The 16,295-nt window shown below is 48.6% G+C and overlaps 1 protein-coding gene across 6 annotated transcripts; it reads left to right on the top strand.

The window, feature by feature from the left end:
- Positions 1-17: 17 nt before the first annotated feature.
- On the top strand, positions 18-14,890 carry LOC140898390 (uncharacterized). 6 transcript variants are annotated; one of them, XM_073312171.2, is made up of 5 exons: positions 18-32; positions 9,667-9,754; positions 11,220-11,346; positions 11,953-12,066; positions 12,394-14,890. In XM_073312171.2, the coding sequence occupies exons 2-5, from the start codon at positions 9,731-9,733 to the stop codon at positions 14,385-14,387; spliced, it is 2,259 nt and encodes a 752-aa protein (XP_073168272.1). In that variant the 5' UTR covers positions 18-32; positions 9,667-9,730; the 3' UTR covers positions 14,388-14,890. The 6 variants fall into 6 exon arrangements, with proteins under 6 accessions (XP_073168272.1, XP_073168268.1, XP_073168275.1 ...); XM_073312167.2 differs by lacking the exon at positions 18-32 and adding an exon at positions 549-795; XM_073312174.2 differs by lacking the exon at positions 18-32 and adding an exon at positions 6,402-8,187.
- Positions 14,891-16,295: the final 1,405 nt, after the last annotated feature.

Below are 16,295 nucleotides of genomic sequence, written 5' to 3'. Positions count from 1 at the left end.
CCCCTGCCCCGGGGGCCCCGCTCGGAGGGAAGGTAAGAGAGACCCGCCCCCCCCGGCACCCCCGGGCTGCAGGGGGCGGGTTTGGCCCCGGGCTGCTCCCCGCGGAGCCGGCTGCGATTCCCTGCCCCGGGCCCGGGAAAGCTGCCGCAGCCCCCGGCGTGCGCGGGGCGGGGGGAGCCCGGCCGGGCCGCGCTGGGGCAACACGTGGGGGCAGCCGGGAGGGGTCTGGAGAATCCTCGACTCTCCGGGTTGTCGGGAGCTCCGGAGGGCATCTAGTCCAACCCCCTGCTCAAAGCAGGCCCGATCCCCAACTAAACCATCCCCGCCAGGGCTTTGTGGGGTGTCGATAAGGGGAATTGAAGGGGGGGCAGGGATGTGTGAGGGGGCAGGAGGCGGGTTGGGGCCGCACTTCTCAAGGGGCCATGCTGGGGGGGGGGCACTTCTGAAGGGAGGGCACTCCCCCCCCCCCCCCCTTGGGGCGGCAAAAAAACTAGAGCCGGCCCTGGTGCAGGGCGAGTCCAGGGCAACTCGTTCATCAGGTGTTGCCACCAGAAGACTCCGGCTATTGCTAAGCCGGAGGAGGAGGCTGGTGTGTGTCTCTCTGCTCAGGATACAGCTCTGGAGTTGAGCTGCCTGGATCAGAAGCTGCCTCCTGCATTTTGACCTGGGAACCCAAACTGAGAAGCTGCTGCTTATCCAGCAGAGGAGCGACCTTTGTTAAAGCCCCCTCAGTGCCCATCTCGGGTGGGGACTTTCTCCGGGGCCTGGGACCAGCCCCTGAGCCGGAGCCTGCAGGTGAGGGGAGAGACCTGGGGCAAAGTGCTGGGGTAGGTATAGTATGAGAAACTGCTCCCTGTAGGAATTTGCTACATGTAGCAGACAAGTCCTACTTTGCTAAAAACTGCTAGCTGACTTAGCTAATTTCACACTGTAGGGTGTGAGAAACTGCTATCTGTAGAAATTTGCTACTAACCTTTCCTGTCTTCGGGGACAGAGGTAGCAAATTGTTAACAGTAGCAGTTACTCATACCTAAGAACATCGTTCTTATGGGCTGACTTGTCGAAATTTGCTAAAACTTGACAGTGGCAAGGGATGGAAGCATAAAGTCATCGGCTTCCAAACGACCCTGCCTGGTGTACAGATGTATCAATTACCTCTTAATAGAGGATTGTAAAAAATAGGGAGGTCATTGAAACACCACTCATTTTGCAGCGTCACTTACTGTGCTAACAATGTAGCATCCTGATATTGATATTTCCGTGCAACTGTGGGTTGGATTCATCGTAGTGGGACGCGGGACACATGGAGGATAATTTAAACTCTGGGCTGGTGCGATCTCTGACCGTGACCATTCATCAGCTCAGCGGGCAGGCCCAGGCAGCAATGCCCTTGTCCTGGTGCCTTGACTGAGAAAGGTTCCAATCCAAGGGAGGGTAGATTCCCGCCAGCTCCTGGGGTAATGTCTCACTGGCGATGAAAGGGCTTATTCAGACAGAGATTTTGAAATCTGTAGGATAAAGATGAGCCAGAGGGGTTTGTCTTCATGCAGGTGTATTTTAGTCTCTGGGGGCTGGGTAGAAAGGAGAGAGAACTATGTTGGATTTCCTGTTTCCCTTACTGAGGACAATCTATGCTCCCCTGACGTTTTTCCTGGCAGAAACAATTCCTATCTATTTGTTACAGGGTCAAAATATGGCTGCCGTCACACAGAGCCATTAGTGGTGGTGGAGGTGAGAAGGGGGCCAAGAAGTCCTTTCCCTCCCCAAACACTCCCGTGCATGTGGAAGCCGCAATGTTGCTGCTCTTGAAATACCCTGATGGCAAACGGGGAGGGGCAGAAGGCACTGCCAGCTGTCCTGAGCAGCCCAGAGGAGCCATGCACTCTGTGGAGTGTATGCTGCTACACCTATTCTGTACTGGTGAGGGCAACCCTCACTCCCCAGTGCTCCTGGAGGCCCCAGGGCCTCGCCTCGCCTACCACCATTGCTCAAAGATGTATCACCTTCTCCTCCTCTGGAGGGGGAGACCGATGACGGGTGAGATTGTTAGGGTGAAGGTGGGCTGTATGGCACCATAGTAAAAACTGAAAAATGTTTCACAACCATTTTATTAGATTTAGCTTGTTTTTTAAACCATCACACAAATTAAAGTTTGCTATACAAGCTGTCAAGGTTCCTTCCCCACTCTGAACTCTAGGGTACAGATGTGGGGACCTGCATGAAAGACCCCCTAAGCTTATTCTTACCAGCTTAGGTTAAAAACTTCCCCAAGCTACAAACTTTGCCTTGTCCTTGAACCATATGCTGCCACCACCAAGTGTGTTAAACAAAGAACAGGGAAAGAAAAGGAGTACTAGTGGCACCTTCGAGACTAACCAATTTATTTGAGCATAAGTTTTTGTGAGCTACAGCTCACTTCATCGGATGCATTCAGTGGAAAATACTGTGGGGAGATTTATATACACACAGAACATGAAAAAATGGGTGTTATCATACACACTGTAAGGAGAGTGATCACTTAAGATGAGCTATTACCAGCAGGGGAGTGGGGGGTGAAGAAAACCTTTTGTAGTGATAATCAAGGTGGGCCATTCCCAGCAGTTAACAGGAACGTCCGAGGAGCGCGGAGGGGGGGGGGGAGGGGTTATGGGCCAAGTGATGCTGCTTTTCTACAATTTCAGCCCGTGCACGTCGGCGGAAGCACTCTATGTAGAAGTCCAGTCTGTTTCGACCTTCAGGAGGAGTCCATCTAGAATCCTTCTTTTTGTAGGAAGGTCTCTGTGGATTAGTATATTGTTCAGAGGTGTGTTGGAAATATTCCTTGAGTCGGAGACGTCGAAAATAGGATTCTAGGTCACCACAGAACTGTATCATGTTCTTGGGGGTGGAGGGGCAGAAGGAGAGGCCCCGAGATAGGACAGATTCTTCTGCTGGGCTAAGAGTATAGTTGGATAGGATAACAATATTGCTGGGTGGGTTAAGGGAACCATTGCTGTGGCCTCTTGTGGCATGTAGTAGTTTAGATAGTTTAGTGTCCTTTTTCTTTTGTAGAGAAGCAAAGTGTGTGTTGTAAATGGCTTGTCTAGTTTTTGTAAAGTCCAGCCAGGAGAAAGTTTGTGTGGAAGGTTGTTTTTTTATGAGAGTATCCAGTTTTGAGAGCTCATTCTTAATCTTTCCCTGTTTGCTGTAGAGGATGTTGGTCAGGTGGTTCCACGGTTTCTTTGAGAGCGTGTGGCACAGGCTGTCAGCATAGTCTGTGTGGTATGTAGATTGTAATGGACTTTTTACCTTCAGTCCTTTTGGTACGATGTCCATCTGTTTGCATTTGGAAAGGAAGATGATGTCTGTCTGTATCTGTACGAGTTTTTTCATGAAGTTGATAGATTTCCACCCCATACGGCTAAATGCAGTGCCTTGCATAATGACAGGTTTCAGAGTAGCAGCCGTGATAGGCTGTATTCGCAAAAAGAAAAGGAGGACTTGTGGCACCTTAGAGACTAACCAATTTATTTGAGCAAAAGCAGCATTGCTTGCCCCATAACCTCAGCCGTGCAGAACACAACGCCATCCACAGCCTCAGAAACAACTCTGCCATCATAATCAAAAAGGCTGACAAAGGAGGTGCTGTCGTCATCATGAATAGGTCAGCATATGAACGAGAGGCTGCTAGACAAATCTCTGACACCACATTCTACAGGCCATTACCCTCTGACCCCACTGAGGATTACCAAAAGAAACTACACCATCTGCTCAAGAAACTCCCTGAAAAAGCACAAGAACAAATCCGCACACACACACCCCTAGAACCCCGACCTGGGGCATTCTATCTGCTACCCATCCTGGACGCCCCATCATCTCAGGCTTTGGCACCCTGACAGCAGGATTGTCTGGCTATGTAGACTCCCTCCTCAGGCCCTACGCTACCAGCACTCCCAGCTATCTTCGAGACACCACTGACTTCCTGAGGAAACTACAATCCATCGGTGATCTTCCTGAAAACACCATCCTGGCCACGATGGATGTAGAAGCCCTCTACACCAACATTCCACACAAAGATGGACTACAAACCATCAGGAACAGTATCCCCGATACTATCACGGCAAACCTGGTGGCTGAACTTTGTGACTTTGTCCTCACCCATCACTATTTCACATTTGGGGACAATGTATACCTTCAAATCAGCGGCACTGCTATGGGTACCCGCATGGCCCCACAGTATGCCAACATTTTTGTTGCTGACTTAGAACGACGCTTCCTCAGCTCTCGTCCCCTAATGCCCGTACTGTACTTGCGCTACATTGATGACATCTTCATCATCTGGACCCATGGAAAAGAAGCCCTTGAGGAATTCCACCAGGATTTCAACAATTTCCATCCCACCATCAACCGCAGCCTGGACCAGTCCACACAAGAGATCCACTTCCTGGACACTATGGTGCTAATAAGCGATGGTCACATAAACACCACCCTATACCGGAAACCTACTGATTGCTATTCCTACCTACATGCCTCCAGCTTTCACCCAGACCACACAACATGATCCATTGTCTACAACCAAGCTCTACAATACAACCACATTTGCTCAAACCCCTCAGACAGAGACAAACACCTACAAGATCTCTATCAAGCATTCTTACAACTACAATACCTGCTGAAGTGAAGAAACAAATTGACAGAGCCAGAAGAGTACCCAGAAGTCACCTACTACAGGACAGGCCCAACAAAGATAATAACAGAACACCACTAGCCATCATCTTCAGCCCCCAACTAAAACCTCTCCAATGCATCATCAAGGATCTACAACCTATCCTGAAGGACGCCCCATCACTCTCACAAATCTTGGGAGACAGGCCAGTCCTTGCCTACAGACAGCCCCCCAACCTGAAGCAAATACTCACCAGCAACCACACAACAGAACCACTAACCCAAGAACCTATCCTTGCAACAAAGCCCGTTCCCAGCTGTGTCCACATATCTATTCAGGGGACACTATCACAGGGCCTAATCACATCAGCCACACTATCAGAGACTCGTTCACCTGCACATCTACCAATGTGATATGTGCCAGCAATGCCCCTCTGCCTTGTACATTGGTCTCTACGTAAAAGAATAAATGGACACAAATCAGATGTCAAGAATTATAACATTCATAAACCAGTCGGAGAATACTTCAATCTCTCTGGTCACTCGATCTGAGACCTAAAGGTCGCAATATTAAAACAAAAAGACTTCAAAAACAGACTCCAACGAGAGACTGCTGAATTGGAATTAATTTGCAACCTGGATACAATTAATTTAGGCTTGAGTAGAGACTAGGAATGGATGTGTCTTTACACAAAGTAAAACTATTTCCCCATGTTTACCCCCCCCCCCCCCCCCGCTCCTCAGACGTTCCTGTTAACTGCTGGAAATGGCCCACCTTGATTATCACTACAAAAGGTTTTCTTCACCTCCCAACCCCCCGCTCTCCTGCTGGTAATAGCTCATCTTAAGTGATCACTCTCCTTACAATGTGTATGATAACACCCATTTTTTCATGTTCTGTGTGTATATAAATCTCCTCACTGTATTTTCCACTGAATGCATCCGATGAAGTGAGCTGTAGCTCACAAAAGCTTATGCTCAAATAAATTGGTTAGTCTCTAAGGTGCCACTAGTACTCCTTTTCTTTTTGCGAATACAGGCTAAGACGGCTGCTACTCTGAAACAGGGAAAGAGCCCACTTGGAGATGTCTTCCCCTACTATATCCCCCCCAAGCCCTACACCCCCTTTCCTGGGGAAGGCTTGATAAAAATCCTCACCAATTGTACAGGTGAACACAGACTCAAACCCTTGGATTTTAAGAACAATGAAAAATCAATCAGGTTCTTAAAAGAAGAATTTTAATATAAAGAAAAGGTAAAAGAATCACCTCTGTAATATCAGGATGGTAAATACCTTACCGGGTAATCAGATTCTAACATAGAGAATCCCTCTAGACAAAACCTTAAGTTACAAAAAGACACAAAAACAGGAATATCCATTCCATCCAGCACAGCTTATTTTACCAGCCATTAAACAAAAGGAAATCTAACGCATTTCTAGCTAGATTACTTACTGACTAACAGAAGTTCAGAGACTGCCTTCCTGATCTGTTCCTGGCAAAAGCATCACACAGACAGAGAGAGCCTTTGTTTCTCTCCCCCTCCAGCTTTGAAAGTATCTTGTCTCCTCATTGGTCATTTTGGTCAGGTGCCAGCAAGGTTATCTTAGCTTCTTAACCCTTTACAGGTGAAAGAGTTTTGCCTCTGGCCAGGAAGGATTTTATAGCACTGTATACAGAAAGGTGGTTACCCTTCCCTTTACTTTTGTGACACAAGCCTACTATGAAGCACTATATCTACATCCTTCTTGTTTTCTTGTTGTAATTTTGCAAACTCTGTTAATGAACTTCTCGAATGCAGGGCATTCATTTTTGGAGGCTTCTCATCTGTCAGATCCTTCCTTTCTTCAAGATATGCTCATGCTCAGGCAGAAGCCGACTTCTTTCAGAACACACAATTCTATTCAATGAGGAACGAGAACACTCAGCTGTAGCTGTTGTGAATGAGAGTAGGAAGAGGTGAATTCCTACTCCTTTCATCCCAGGAAACACAGCACAAAAATTGGGTCAAACCATTCGTGATGATGATGATGAAGTTGAAATCAAATCTTCATTTGTTCATCATGTGATATTCCACTCTGTGTTCAAATTCTCTATTCTGTCCTGATCACATGGCAGCCCCATTGCTGGGAGTGCCTCACTCCACTCAACTGTTGTTGTTTTGTAAGACAGGCATCTGAAAAAGCTACATAGAGGTTGATAGAATCCAAAAGTTGTTGTTGTAGAGATGTAAGAATCAAGTCAATGTACTTTACTTTTCAGCTGGACAGTGCACTTAACATTGGCCCCCAGTTTGTAGCATGTGGTATCTCTTGCTTAAAGAGAAAGTGTGATGTGACAGCCATGTTTGTTCGCATAAACTGTGGTGTGTCTCCAGCATTCTTAACACCTCACTAAGTTCTTCTCAAATTGGCTTTGGCAATGACTGGCTTCTGAGGCTTTCTGCATGTCGATGCAGTCCAAAGGATTGGTGTTTTGCAGCCTTTTCACATAGTTTGTCAGCATTGGCTTTGCTGGTCAGTCTGGCAAACCAAGCTCCTCCACTTTTACTCTATAAATCCATGGAACGCTCACATCTTGAATACTGTGTGCAGTGCTGGTCGCCCCATCGCAAAAAAGATACACTGGCCTTGGAAAAGGTACAGAGAGGGTAACTAAAATGATGAAGGGTGTGGAACAGCTTCCATAGGAGGAGAGATTAAAAAGACTGGGACTTTTCAGCCTGAAAAAGAGAGGACTAAGAGGGGATATGATAGAGGTCTATAAAATCTTGACTGGTGTGGAGAAAGTGAATAAGCTCCCTCACGTAACCAAGAACAAGGGGTCACCCAATGACATTAATAGGCAGCAGGTTTAAAACAAACATGAGGAAGGACTTCTTCACACAACGCATAGTCAACCTCTGGAACTGTTTGCCGGGGTGGGGGGTGTGAAGGCCAAAACTAGAATTGGATTCAAAAGAGACCGAGATCAGTTCATGGATGATGTGTCCATCAATGGCTATTAGCCAGGATGGGCAGGGATGCAAAACCATGCTCTGAGAGCCTTTTGTTTTCCAGAAACTGGGAGTGGACGGCAGGGGATGGTCACTCAATAATTGCCTGTTCTGTTCATTCCCTGTGAAGCCTCTGGCCTTGGCCACTGTCGGAAGACCAAGTACTGGGCTAGATGGACCCTTGGTCTGACCCAGTCTGGCCGTTCTTATGCAAAAATTAATTATAATATGATAAAAATGTTTAGTACAGAAACTCCCGACACCAGCCAAAATTGATCACTTGGGCACCGCAGCTCTGTCTGCTGGATACCTCGGCAGAGTAGGTGAGTTCATGTAAATACAGTCTGGTCCTGAAGCCTTCCCCCTACCCCTGGCTCATCACTTGCTGTCAGGGGAGAACTCATTCACACCTTGTTTACAAATCATCATTTTAAATTATAAGGTTAGCCAACATTGCCGAAACCAATGTGCCGACGTTGTCAGAAAAAACAACGGCTGTGTGAGGAAGCCAGTCTTTGTTCAGACTTTTCAAACCTATTATACTTTCAGGTACAATTATTTTATCATACACTGTATGTGTATTTTAAAGTGCGTATTAATGTTTCAATTTCTATTCCAATTTCCAACCAATGACTAAATTGGCAACACTGCGGGTAACTAGTTGATCACTGCGGGGCGGGGAAAGGATGGGGCGGGGAGGGGGAGGGAAGTCCCTGTTTCACTGAATTAAGTCTCCTGCAGCACCTTAGTAGGTTACATCAGACAGAGAGGAGCTCCAGTGGCTAGTCATTGGGATGCCTTTAAGAACCCAGCCCTGGGAAACCCACGCTGACAGGAGCTGTCTGTGAGAGGAGAAATAAAAAAGACCCTCTCCCCCCCCCCCATACACCCTATTTTTGGAAACACTGGTGTCTCAGTCCACCGGGGTAACTCATACCCCATCTGCCCCTGCCTCTGCCAGGGTTTTACCTTCTGGCAGCGCCTTACCCCTGGGCTTAACCCCAGCCCCTTCCCCCACATCCCTGATTTTGCCCTTCAGCCCCTATCCTAACCCTGCTTCCAGCTGCTTGACCCCCCTGACCAATGAATTTTTGCCCCCTGCTCAGAATCTGGCCAACACCTCCCTCCTCCGATTTGCCCCCTTTCCTTCTTTTTAACTCCTGTAAAAACAGTCTGCAGAATCTTATGGGTAATAAGGGCAGGGTGAAGGGCAGTGACTTCAGCAGATGTTACTGAGCGTGCTCAGTTCAGTCAGCATGCTCAGTGCACCCTAAGTAGCAAATTCCTACAGGGAGCAGTTTCTGCTCCTCCACATGGCAGAAAAGTGACTCTGCACAAAGGGCCCCTTTCAGGGACCTGCTGGCGAGTTTGAAGTACAGGAGGGAGGGGCTCCCCGTGTGTCTGTGAGTCCCAGAGCTGCTGTCCTCATGGATACTGCTAGGGTTCAAACCCCTGTTAGCAGTGTCAGTGGCTGATCTCCCGAAGGAGAGCAAAGGCCCACGTCAATGGAGCAGTCACCAGTTCTCCAGGGAGAGGGAAGATGATAAAAAGGGAGAGTGGAGAGACTGGAAGGAGCAGCAGGAAGAGAAGTTCCCAGATCTGCCCAGATCCATTCCCTGCATTATCCCGGGCAGACTGACTCTCCTGAGCACAAGGAGAGGAGCTGAGAGAGGAAAAGCCAGTTGCTGACTGCCTGGAATCACTGCACTGCTTGTGGAGTGGGGGGACAGGCGCTGCCTTTGGGGACAGTGTCAGAGGGAATCCCCAAAAGTGGCTTCTCTGATTCTGCTCTTTTTCCAGCATTTGGCTCAGAGACACTGTTACAGGGAGAGTTTCAAAGTGTCCCGGTGGGTTCAGTTCTCCTGGGAGGGGGCTGGCCTGGGTGGTAATAACCTAACTGGGTTTCTTCCCAGCATGGCAAAGTCCAGAGCATCAGACTCAAGGGAAAGAGCCTGGGGGGGGATCGGGGTGCGAAATGGACTCAAGCCCCTTCTGAAACCTTCCCCATCGCCCCTCTCACCCTGACAGGCTGAGGAATCACGTCCAGATTTCGCTCCAGATCAACCCATCTTCCAGGAGAAAGGGAAGGGAAATGGCTGTGATGGAGCCAGCTCAGGTAGGAGATTTTAAGGGAGCTGCTAGGGGGGAGGGGGTCAAAGGGAGAGGCAGGGAGGAAACAGGGTGTGATACACCTGCTGTTAGGGGGCTTATACCTTCACCCACTTACTTCCCTGGTCCTTCTCGCATGAACAGAGACCAACAATACCCGAAGTCCAAAGGTGCAAACAATTTGATGTTTATTGGGGTGAACTTCCAGCAAGCATGATTCCAGTTTCCTTCCTTAGTGTCCCCCTTCCCAGCTCTGACACCACAGAGCCTTACCTGTGTCCCTGTTCCCATTCCTTCCCTTAGCTAAACATGATTCCAGTTTCCCCAAACCCATTCCCTGTTCCCATTTCCCCCCACCCCACTCACTTCCTGATTGACTGCAGACTAGATAGTAAAACTTGAGTTCTGCTTAGCTATACCTTAACCAATCATTTTCCTGAAATTTAACTAACCAATCCTAACATATTGTAACATGATTATGTAACCAATTATATCCCACGACCTTAATTAGTTTACACCCAGCAAAATTAATTTTACAGCAGACAGAAACAATCACAGAACCAGACAGAGACCATCCAAATAAACAATAGCAAAGTGGGAACTATAATGACAAAACAATACAGAAGTGAGGATTTCCCATCCCAGCTATTGATAAGTGGGTTCTTGCCAGACAGGATGCTATCAAACTAAGTTTCCTTTTACATTTTCTAGGCACTTCCCTTTCTCTGGAGGCGATAGGCATTATCAGGACAGGATTGTATTCCTAACAGCCCAATAGCACCTTATTTCAATGTGACTAGGTTGGAATGTGAGGAGGTGACCGGTGGCTTCCCGGTTTATGGCTGCCTCTGCTGCTTAGCCAAAGGCCTTAGTCTAAGCACAGGGCCTCAGACTGTCACAGTAAAAGAAGGCCCTTACACCCGCAGACAGTGATTTTGATTCTTTCTTTTACATCTCTAGAACTAGCCAAGTGATAAGAATACACCTAAATTCTTAGAGTATCGGCCTTTACAGCCAGGCCTGCATCTCTACATCCTCACACCTGCTGCTTTTCTGAATAGGCCCATTGGCAGCAGGGGAACTTTCCTCATTTATGAAACAGGAAACAGGGCTTGGAACATTTTCCAGACTCCCAGTGCTGGAGCCTGACCCCACTGGCCAGAGGCTGCTGTGAAATACGAAGGGAAGCTGTCGGGATTCCTGTCCCTGTCCCCGGCTCAGAGCTCTGCTTTCCGTATCTGCCTGTGGCTGGCAGGCGTGTGGGAAATGAGAAGACCCTGCCCTGCTCTGTGTGCTGGGGGGACAAGGAGCTCTCACCTTCTCCCACCCCCTGAAGCCACATGGCTGCTGCAGGGTGGGAGAGGGATTCTGCTTCTCTGGCCCTCCCAGAGCTTTTTTTTCTTCCTTTCCCGTGACTAGTGGGATTGTGGCTGGAGCAGCAGGTGCTGAGTGGGGGACTCTTGTTGTTCCAGATGCCGGTGACCTTCGAGGAGGTGGCTGTGTATTTCACCCAGGGGCAGGGGGCTCTCCTGGATCCCAGTCAGAGAGCCCTCTACAGGGACGTCATGCAGGATAACTACGAGACGGTGACCTCACTGGGTAAGCGATTCCCGTTCCCTCGGTTATTAGAAAGTGTAGGGCCTGCATTTCTGACTCTGGTTACGTTCTTCCCTGGTCAGTTAGATTGGAGGAGAATTTGTCCCATAGTCCACAGTTGCGGCAAGAGAGACTTGCATCTCTGTACCCTCTCCAATGGGACCACAGTGTCAAAACCTAATGGACATGCGAAACCATTCCCACCCACCTCCAGCTTTCAGTGGGGCAGAACTCATGAAGTGTCCTGTCTATTATTTCTCATTCACACACAGCATCTCTGTTCATCTCCCTCCTTGGGTCTAGCTCTCGCCATGGGGAGGGCTCTGGGCTCTGCAGGTTTAGAAGGAGGCAGGGGTTTAACTCTAGAGCTGTGTGTTTGTCAGCAAGGCCCGCAGAATGCACAGATCCTGCAAACTCCTAGTGAGGGTGTGACAATTCCCCTCACCTCCCCAGATGTCTGCCTCTCCCAAGGGGGCTCAGTGACCATGTTCCTGTCCCCTTGGATTCCACGTTCCCCCAGCACAGCACCGGGACATGGAATGCCCTTTGTGACAGACTCTCTCAATTCTCCATGCACCCTGATCTGGTCTGATTTCATCCCCTGCACAGGGTTTCCCATTCCCAAACCTGAGCTGATCGCCCAGCTGGAACGAGGGGAAGAGTTGTGGGTCCCGGATCTCCAGGCCTGTGAGGAAAGAGAGATCCCGAGAGGCACCCGCACAGGTGAGGACTGACACAGAAACCATGTGGTGAGTGAAGGAAAAAGTTGAGAATCCCAAATGTGAGTGGTGTGAGTAAGCGCCCTCTGTTCTTCCTCATCTCAGCCAGGGCAGGACCGTAGTCAGCAGATATCGCTCACGCCATTCCACCCACCCTGTGAGCTGCTGGAGCTTCCTTCCCAACTTTCCTTCCCTGTGAGTGTTTGGGTGGAATGTAGAGTCAAAATGCAATTGCTGATTCTTCACAACTTTAATGTGTTGGGTTTTCCCTGTGTGCTATTCCTCTTTCTCCCCAGCACGATGACTCCTGTCTGGATTGTCTCTCTCCCAGCAGGTGCTAAGAGAGTGAGTGAGAGTGAAGATGGGAATCATCATGAGGACGTTCCTGGGGAAGTTGATGGATCTGTTATATGTGGTGGAGGACACAAGGATCCCACAGCCCAGCAGAGAAATCCCAATGAAGAGAAACCATACCAGTGCCTCGAATATGGGAAAGGATTCATTCTGAGCTCACACCTTGTGACACATCAGACAATCCACACTGGAGAAAAACCCCTTCAATGCTTGGACCGTGGCGAAAGCTTCATTAATCGCTCAGACCTGAATAATCATGGGAGAAGCCACACAGGCGAGAAACCCTCTCAGTGCCTCCAGTGCTGGATATCTTTCTACTCGAAGTCAGCACTAATTAAACATCAGAGAACCCACACAGGAGAGAGACCCCATAAGTGCTTAGACTGTGGGAAAAGTTTCACACAGAAATCAGGCCTTGTTACACATCAGAGAATCCACACAGGAGAGAGACCCCATAAGTGCTTAGACTGTGGGAAAAGTTTCACACAGAAATCAGGCCTTCTTACACATCGGAGAATCCACACAGGAGAGAGACCCCATAAGTGCTTAGACTGTGGGAAAAGTTTCACACAGAAATCAGGCCTTCTTACACATCAGAGAATCCACACAGGAGAGAGACCCCATAAGTGCTTAGACTGTGGGAAAAGTTTCACACAGAAAACAGGCCTTGTTACACATCAGAGAACCCACACAGGAGAGAGCCCCCATAAGTGCTTGGACTGTGGGAAAAGTTTCACACAGAAATCAGGCCTTGTTACACATCAGAGAATCCACACAGGAGAGAGACCCCATAAGTGCTTGGACTGTGGAAAAAGTTTCACAGAGAAATCAGGCCTTGTTAAACATGGGAGAATCCACACAGGAGAGAGACCCCATAAGTGCTTGTACTGTGGGAAAAGTTTCATTCAGAGATCTTCCCTTGTTTCACATCAGGCAGTCCACACAGGAGAGAGACCCCATAAGTGCTTGGACTGTGGGAAAAGTTTCATACAGAGATCTGCCCTTGTTTCACATCAGGCAACCCACACAGGAGAGGTTCCCTATAAATGCGTAGTCTGTGGGAAAAGTTTCACATGGAGATCTGCCCTTGTTTCACATCTGAGAACCCACACAGGAGAGAAACCCCATAAGTGCTTGGACTGTGGGAAAAGTTTCATACAGAGAGCTGCCCTTGTTTCACATCAGGCAATCCACACAGGAGAGAGACCTTATAAATGCCTCTGCTGCGGAAATGGTTTCCTTTGGAAGTCAGCCCTTATAAGACATCAGAGAATCCACACAGGTGAGAGACCCCATAAGTGCTTAGACTGTGGGAAAAGTTTCACACACAAATCAGGCCTTGTTATACATCAGAAAATCCACACAGGAGAGAGACCCCATAAGTGCTCGGACTGTGGGAAAAGTTTCAAGGATAAATCAGGCCTTTTTAAACATCGGAGAATCCACACAGGAGGGAGACCCCATAAGTGCTTAGACTGTGGGAAAAGTTTCATATGGAGGTCAGGCCTCCTTAAACATCAGAGAAACCACACGGGAGAGAGACCCCATAAGTGCTTGGACTGTGGCAAAAGTTTCACATTGAGATCAGACCTTATAAGACATCAGAGAATCCACACGGGGGAGAGACCCTATAAGTGCTTAGACTGTGGCCAAAGTTTCATATGGAGGTCAGGCCTCTTTAAACATCGGAGAATCCACACGGGAGAGAGACCCCATAAGTGCTTGGACTGTGGCAAAAGTTTCACATTGAGATCAGACCTTATAAGACATCAGAGAATCCACACAGGAGAGAGACCCTATAAGTGCTTGGACTGTGGCAAAAGTTTCATATTGAGATCAGCCCTCATTAATCATTGGAGAATTCACACAGGAGAGAGACCCTATAAGTGCTTGGACTGTGGGAAAAGTTTCACACAGAAATCAAACCTCAATAAACATTGGAGAATCCACACAGCATTTAAACTTCCGTGACCCATGGCCAGAAAGGGTGAAGCATCTTGCAGGCTAATTGATCTAGATTCAACCTTTAGAGACATGCTTCTAAGTGTGTAAATGGTATTTAGGGCCATTGCATGTTCTATAGGCTTGAGCTTTGAAATGTAAACTTGTATTCCTAAAGAATTGGAAGATGGTAACCGTAGTAGTCTCTGTTTACCTATGTCTTGTTAGAGGTTAACAATGTAATCAGACAGTTCCTCTCTAGGGCTATATTCTGTTAACTTGGAGATCAAAAGGAAATATTAACATTTAGATAAAATTTAGGTGTAATAATGTCCCTGTCTGCATGTCTCTTTAAAGTTTGTGGTAAACAGTCCATGAACTGCTTAATGGATAATCACCTTCTGTTAATCCCTGTAGTTAATTGTCAGTGATATTTAGGAAATACAAGGTTATTTCAAAAGCCTATTTTTCACCCCAGGACTGCGTGCCAGCGAGAGGCTGCAAAAATCTATATAAAAACTCTTGGGACCTGATCCTTTTCTCTCAGATCTTCTTAGTTTGAGTTTGAGTGGTAAGACTGAGATCTCCAGTCCCATCTGGACTGCCCTGATAGTGAACTGCCCTGATTTTGACATTAGACTAGAACAGGGGTGGGCAAACTTTTTGGTCTGAGGGCCACATTGGGGTGTCAAACTGTATCGAGGGCTGGGTAGGGAAGGCTGTGCCCCCCAAACAGCCTGGCCCCTGCCCCCTATCTGCCCCTTCCCGCTTCCGCCCCCTGACTGGCAGCCTCAGAACCCCCGACCTATCCACCCCACCCTGCTCCTTGTCCCCTGACCACCTCGTCCCAGGACCCCTGCCCCAAACCACCCTCCCCCGGACCCCACCCCCTATGCAACCCCCCTGTCCCCTGACTCCCCCCCGAGCCCTAACCACAACTGCACCCCCTGACAGGCCTCCCAGGACCCCCCCCATCCAACCTCCCCCCCCCCCCCCTGCTCACTGTCCCTGGACTGCCCCGAATCCTATCCACACCCCCACCCCCTGACAGGCCCCCTGGGACTCCCATGCCTATCCAACCCCCCCCTGTTCCTCGACCCCTGACCACCCCACCCCAGAACCTCTGCCCCATCCAACCGTTCCCTGTCCCCTGACCGCCTCCCCCCACCACGTCTGTTGCCGCCACCGTCACTCCCTTACCATGGCGCTCAAAGTGGCAGGAGCTCGCTGCCCGCGGGGCGCGCTGCAGCTGTGGGGGAGGGGGGCAGCAGGGGAGGGGCCGGAGGCTACTTCCCCGGCCAGGAGCTTGGGGGCCTGGCAGGATGGTCCCGCAGGCCATAGTTTGCTCACATCTGGACAAGAACCTGATGAAATGATTCGAAAAAGGACCCTTCAATTCTAAAGCATCATCCCTGCAGTGAAACTGCCCTAAGGACTCTATTCATGTCTGTGTGTATAATGATCAAGACTCTCTCTTTTCTTCTTTTAATAAGAGTTACTTTAGTTAATAAGAATTGGCTGTAAGCATGTATTTGGGTAAGAACTGAAGTATTCCTTAACTTCTTGGGTAATGTATCCGATCCTTTGGGGTTGGCTGAACTTTTTAGATGATGAACAAGATTTTCAGTAATCCGCATTATATTTAACTGGGCTGTCTGGGCAGGAGCCCAAGGCTGGGTGTCTTTAATGCAGGGGTAGTCAATAGGCAGACATGGGCCAAATCTAGACAACCAGGTGCTTTCGAATGGAACCCTGAAATGTTTTTATTTATCTATTATCATTACTGTTGTGGTTTCTTTATTATTATTTTCTCTGGAGTGTGGACTTTGTCTATAGCTTGACAAGGAAATTTTGACCTTGAAAAAAAGAATTGGCTACCTGTGCTTTCAGGGAACTGTGTTTTGGCTTCTGGGTAACCAGTAAGATAGGCATAGAAGG

Source organism: Lepidochelys kempii, chromosome 14 (assembly GCF_965140285.1).
Source record: "Lepidochelys kempii isolate rLepKem1 chromosome 14, rLepKem1.hap1, whole genome shotgun sequence".
Lineage (NCBI taxonomy): Eukaryota > Metazoa > Chordata > Testudines > Cheloniidae > Lepidochelys > Lepidochelys kempii.
This window is presented reverse-complemented; position numbering and strand designations above follow the sequence as displayed.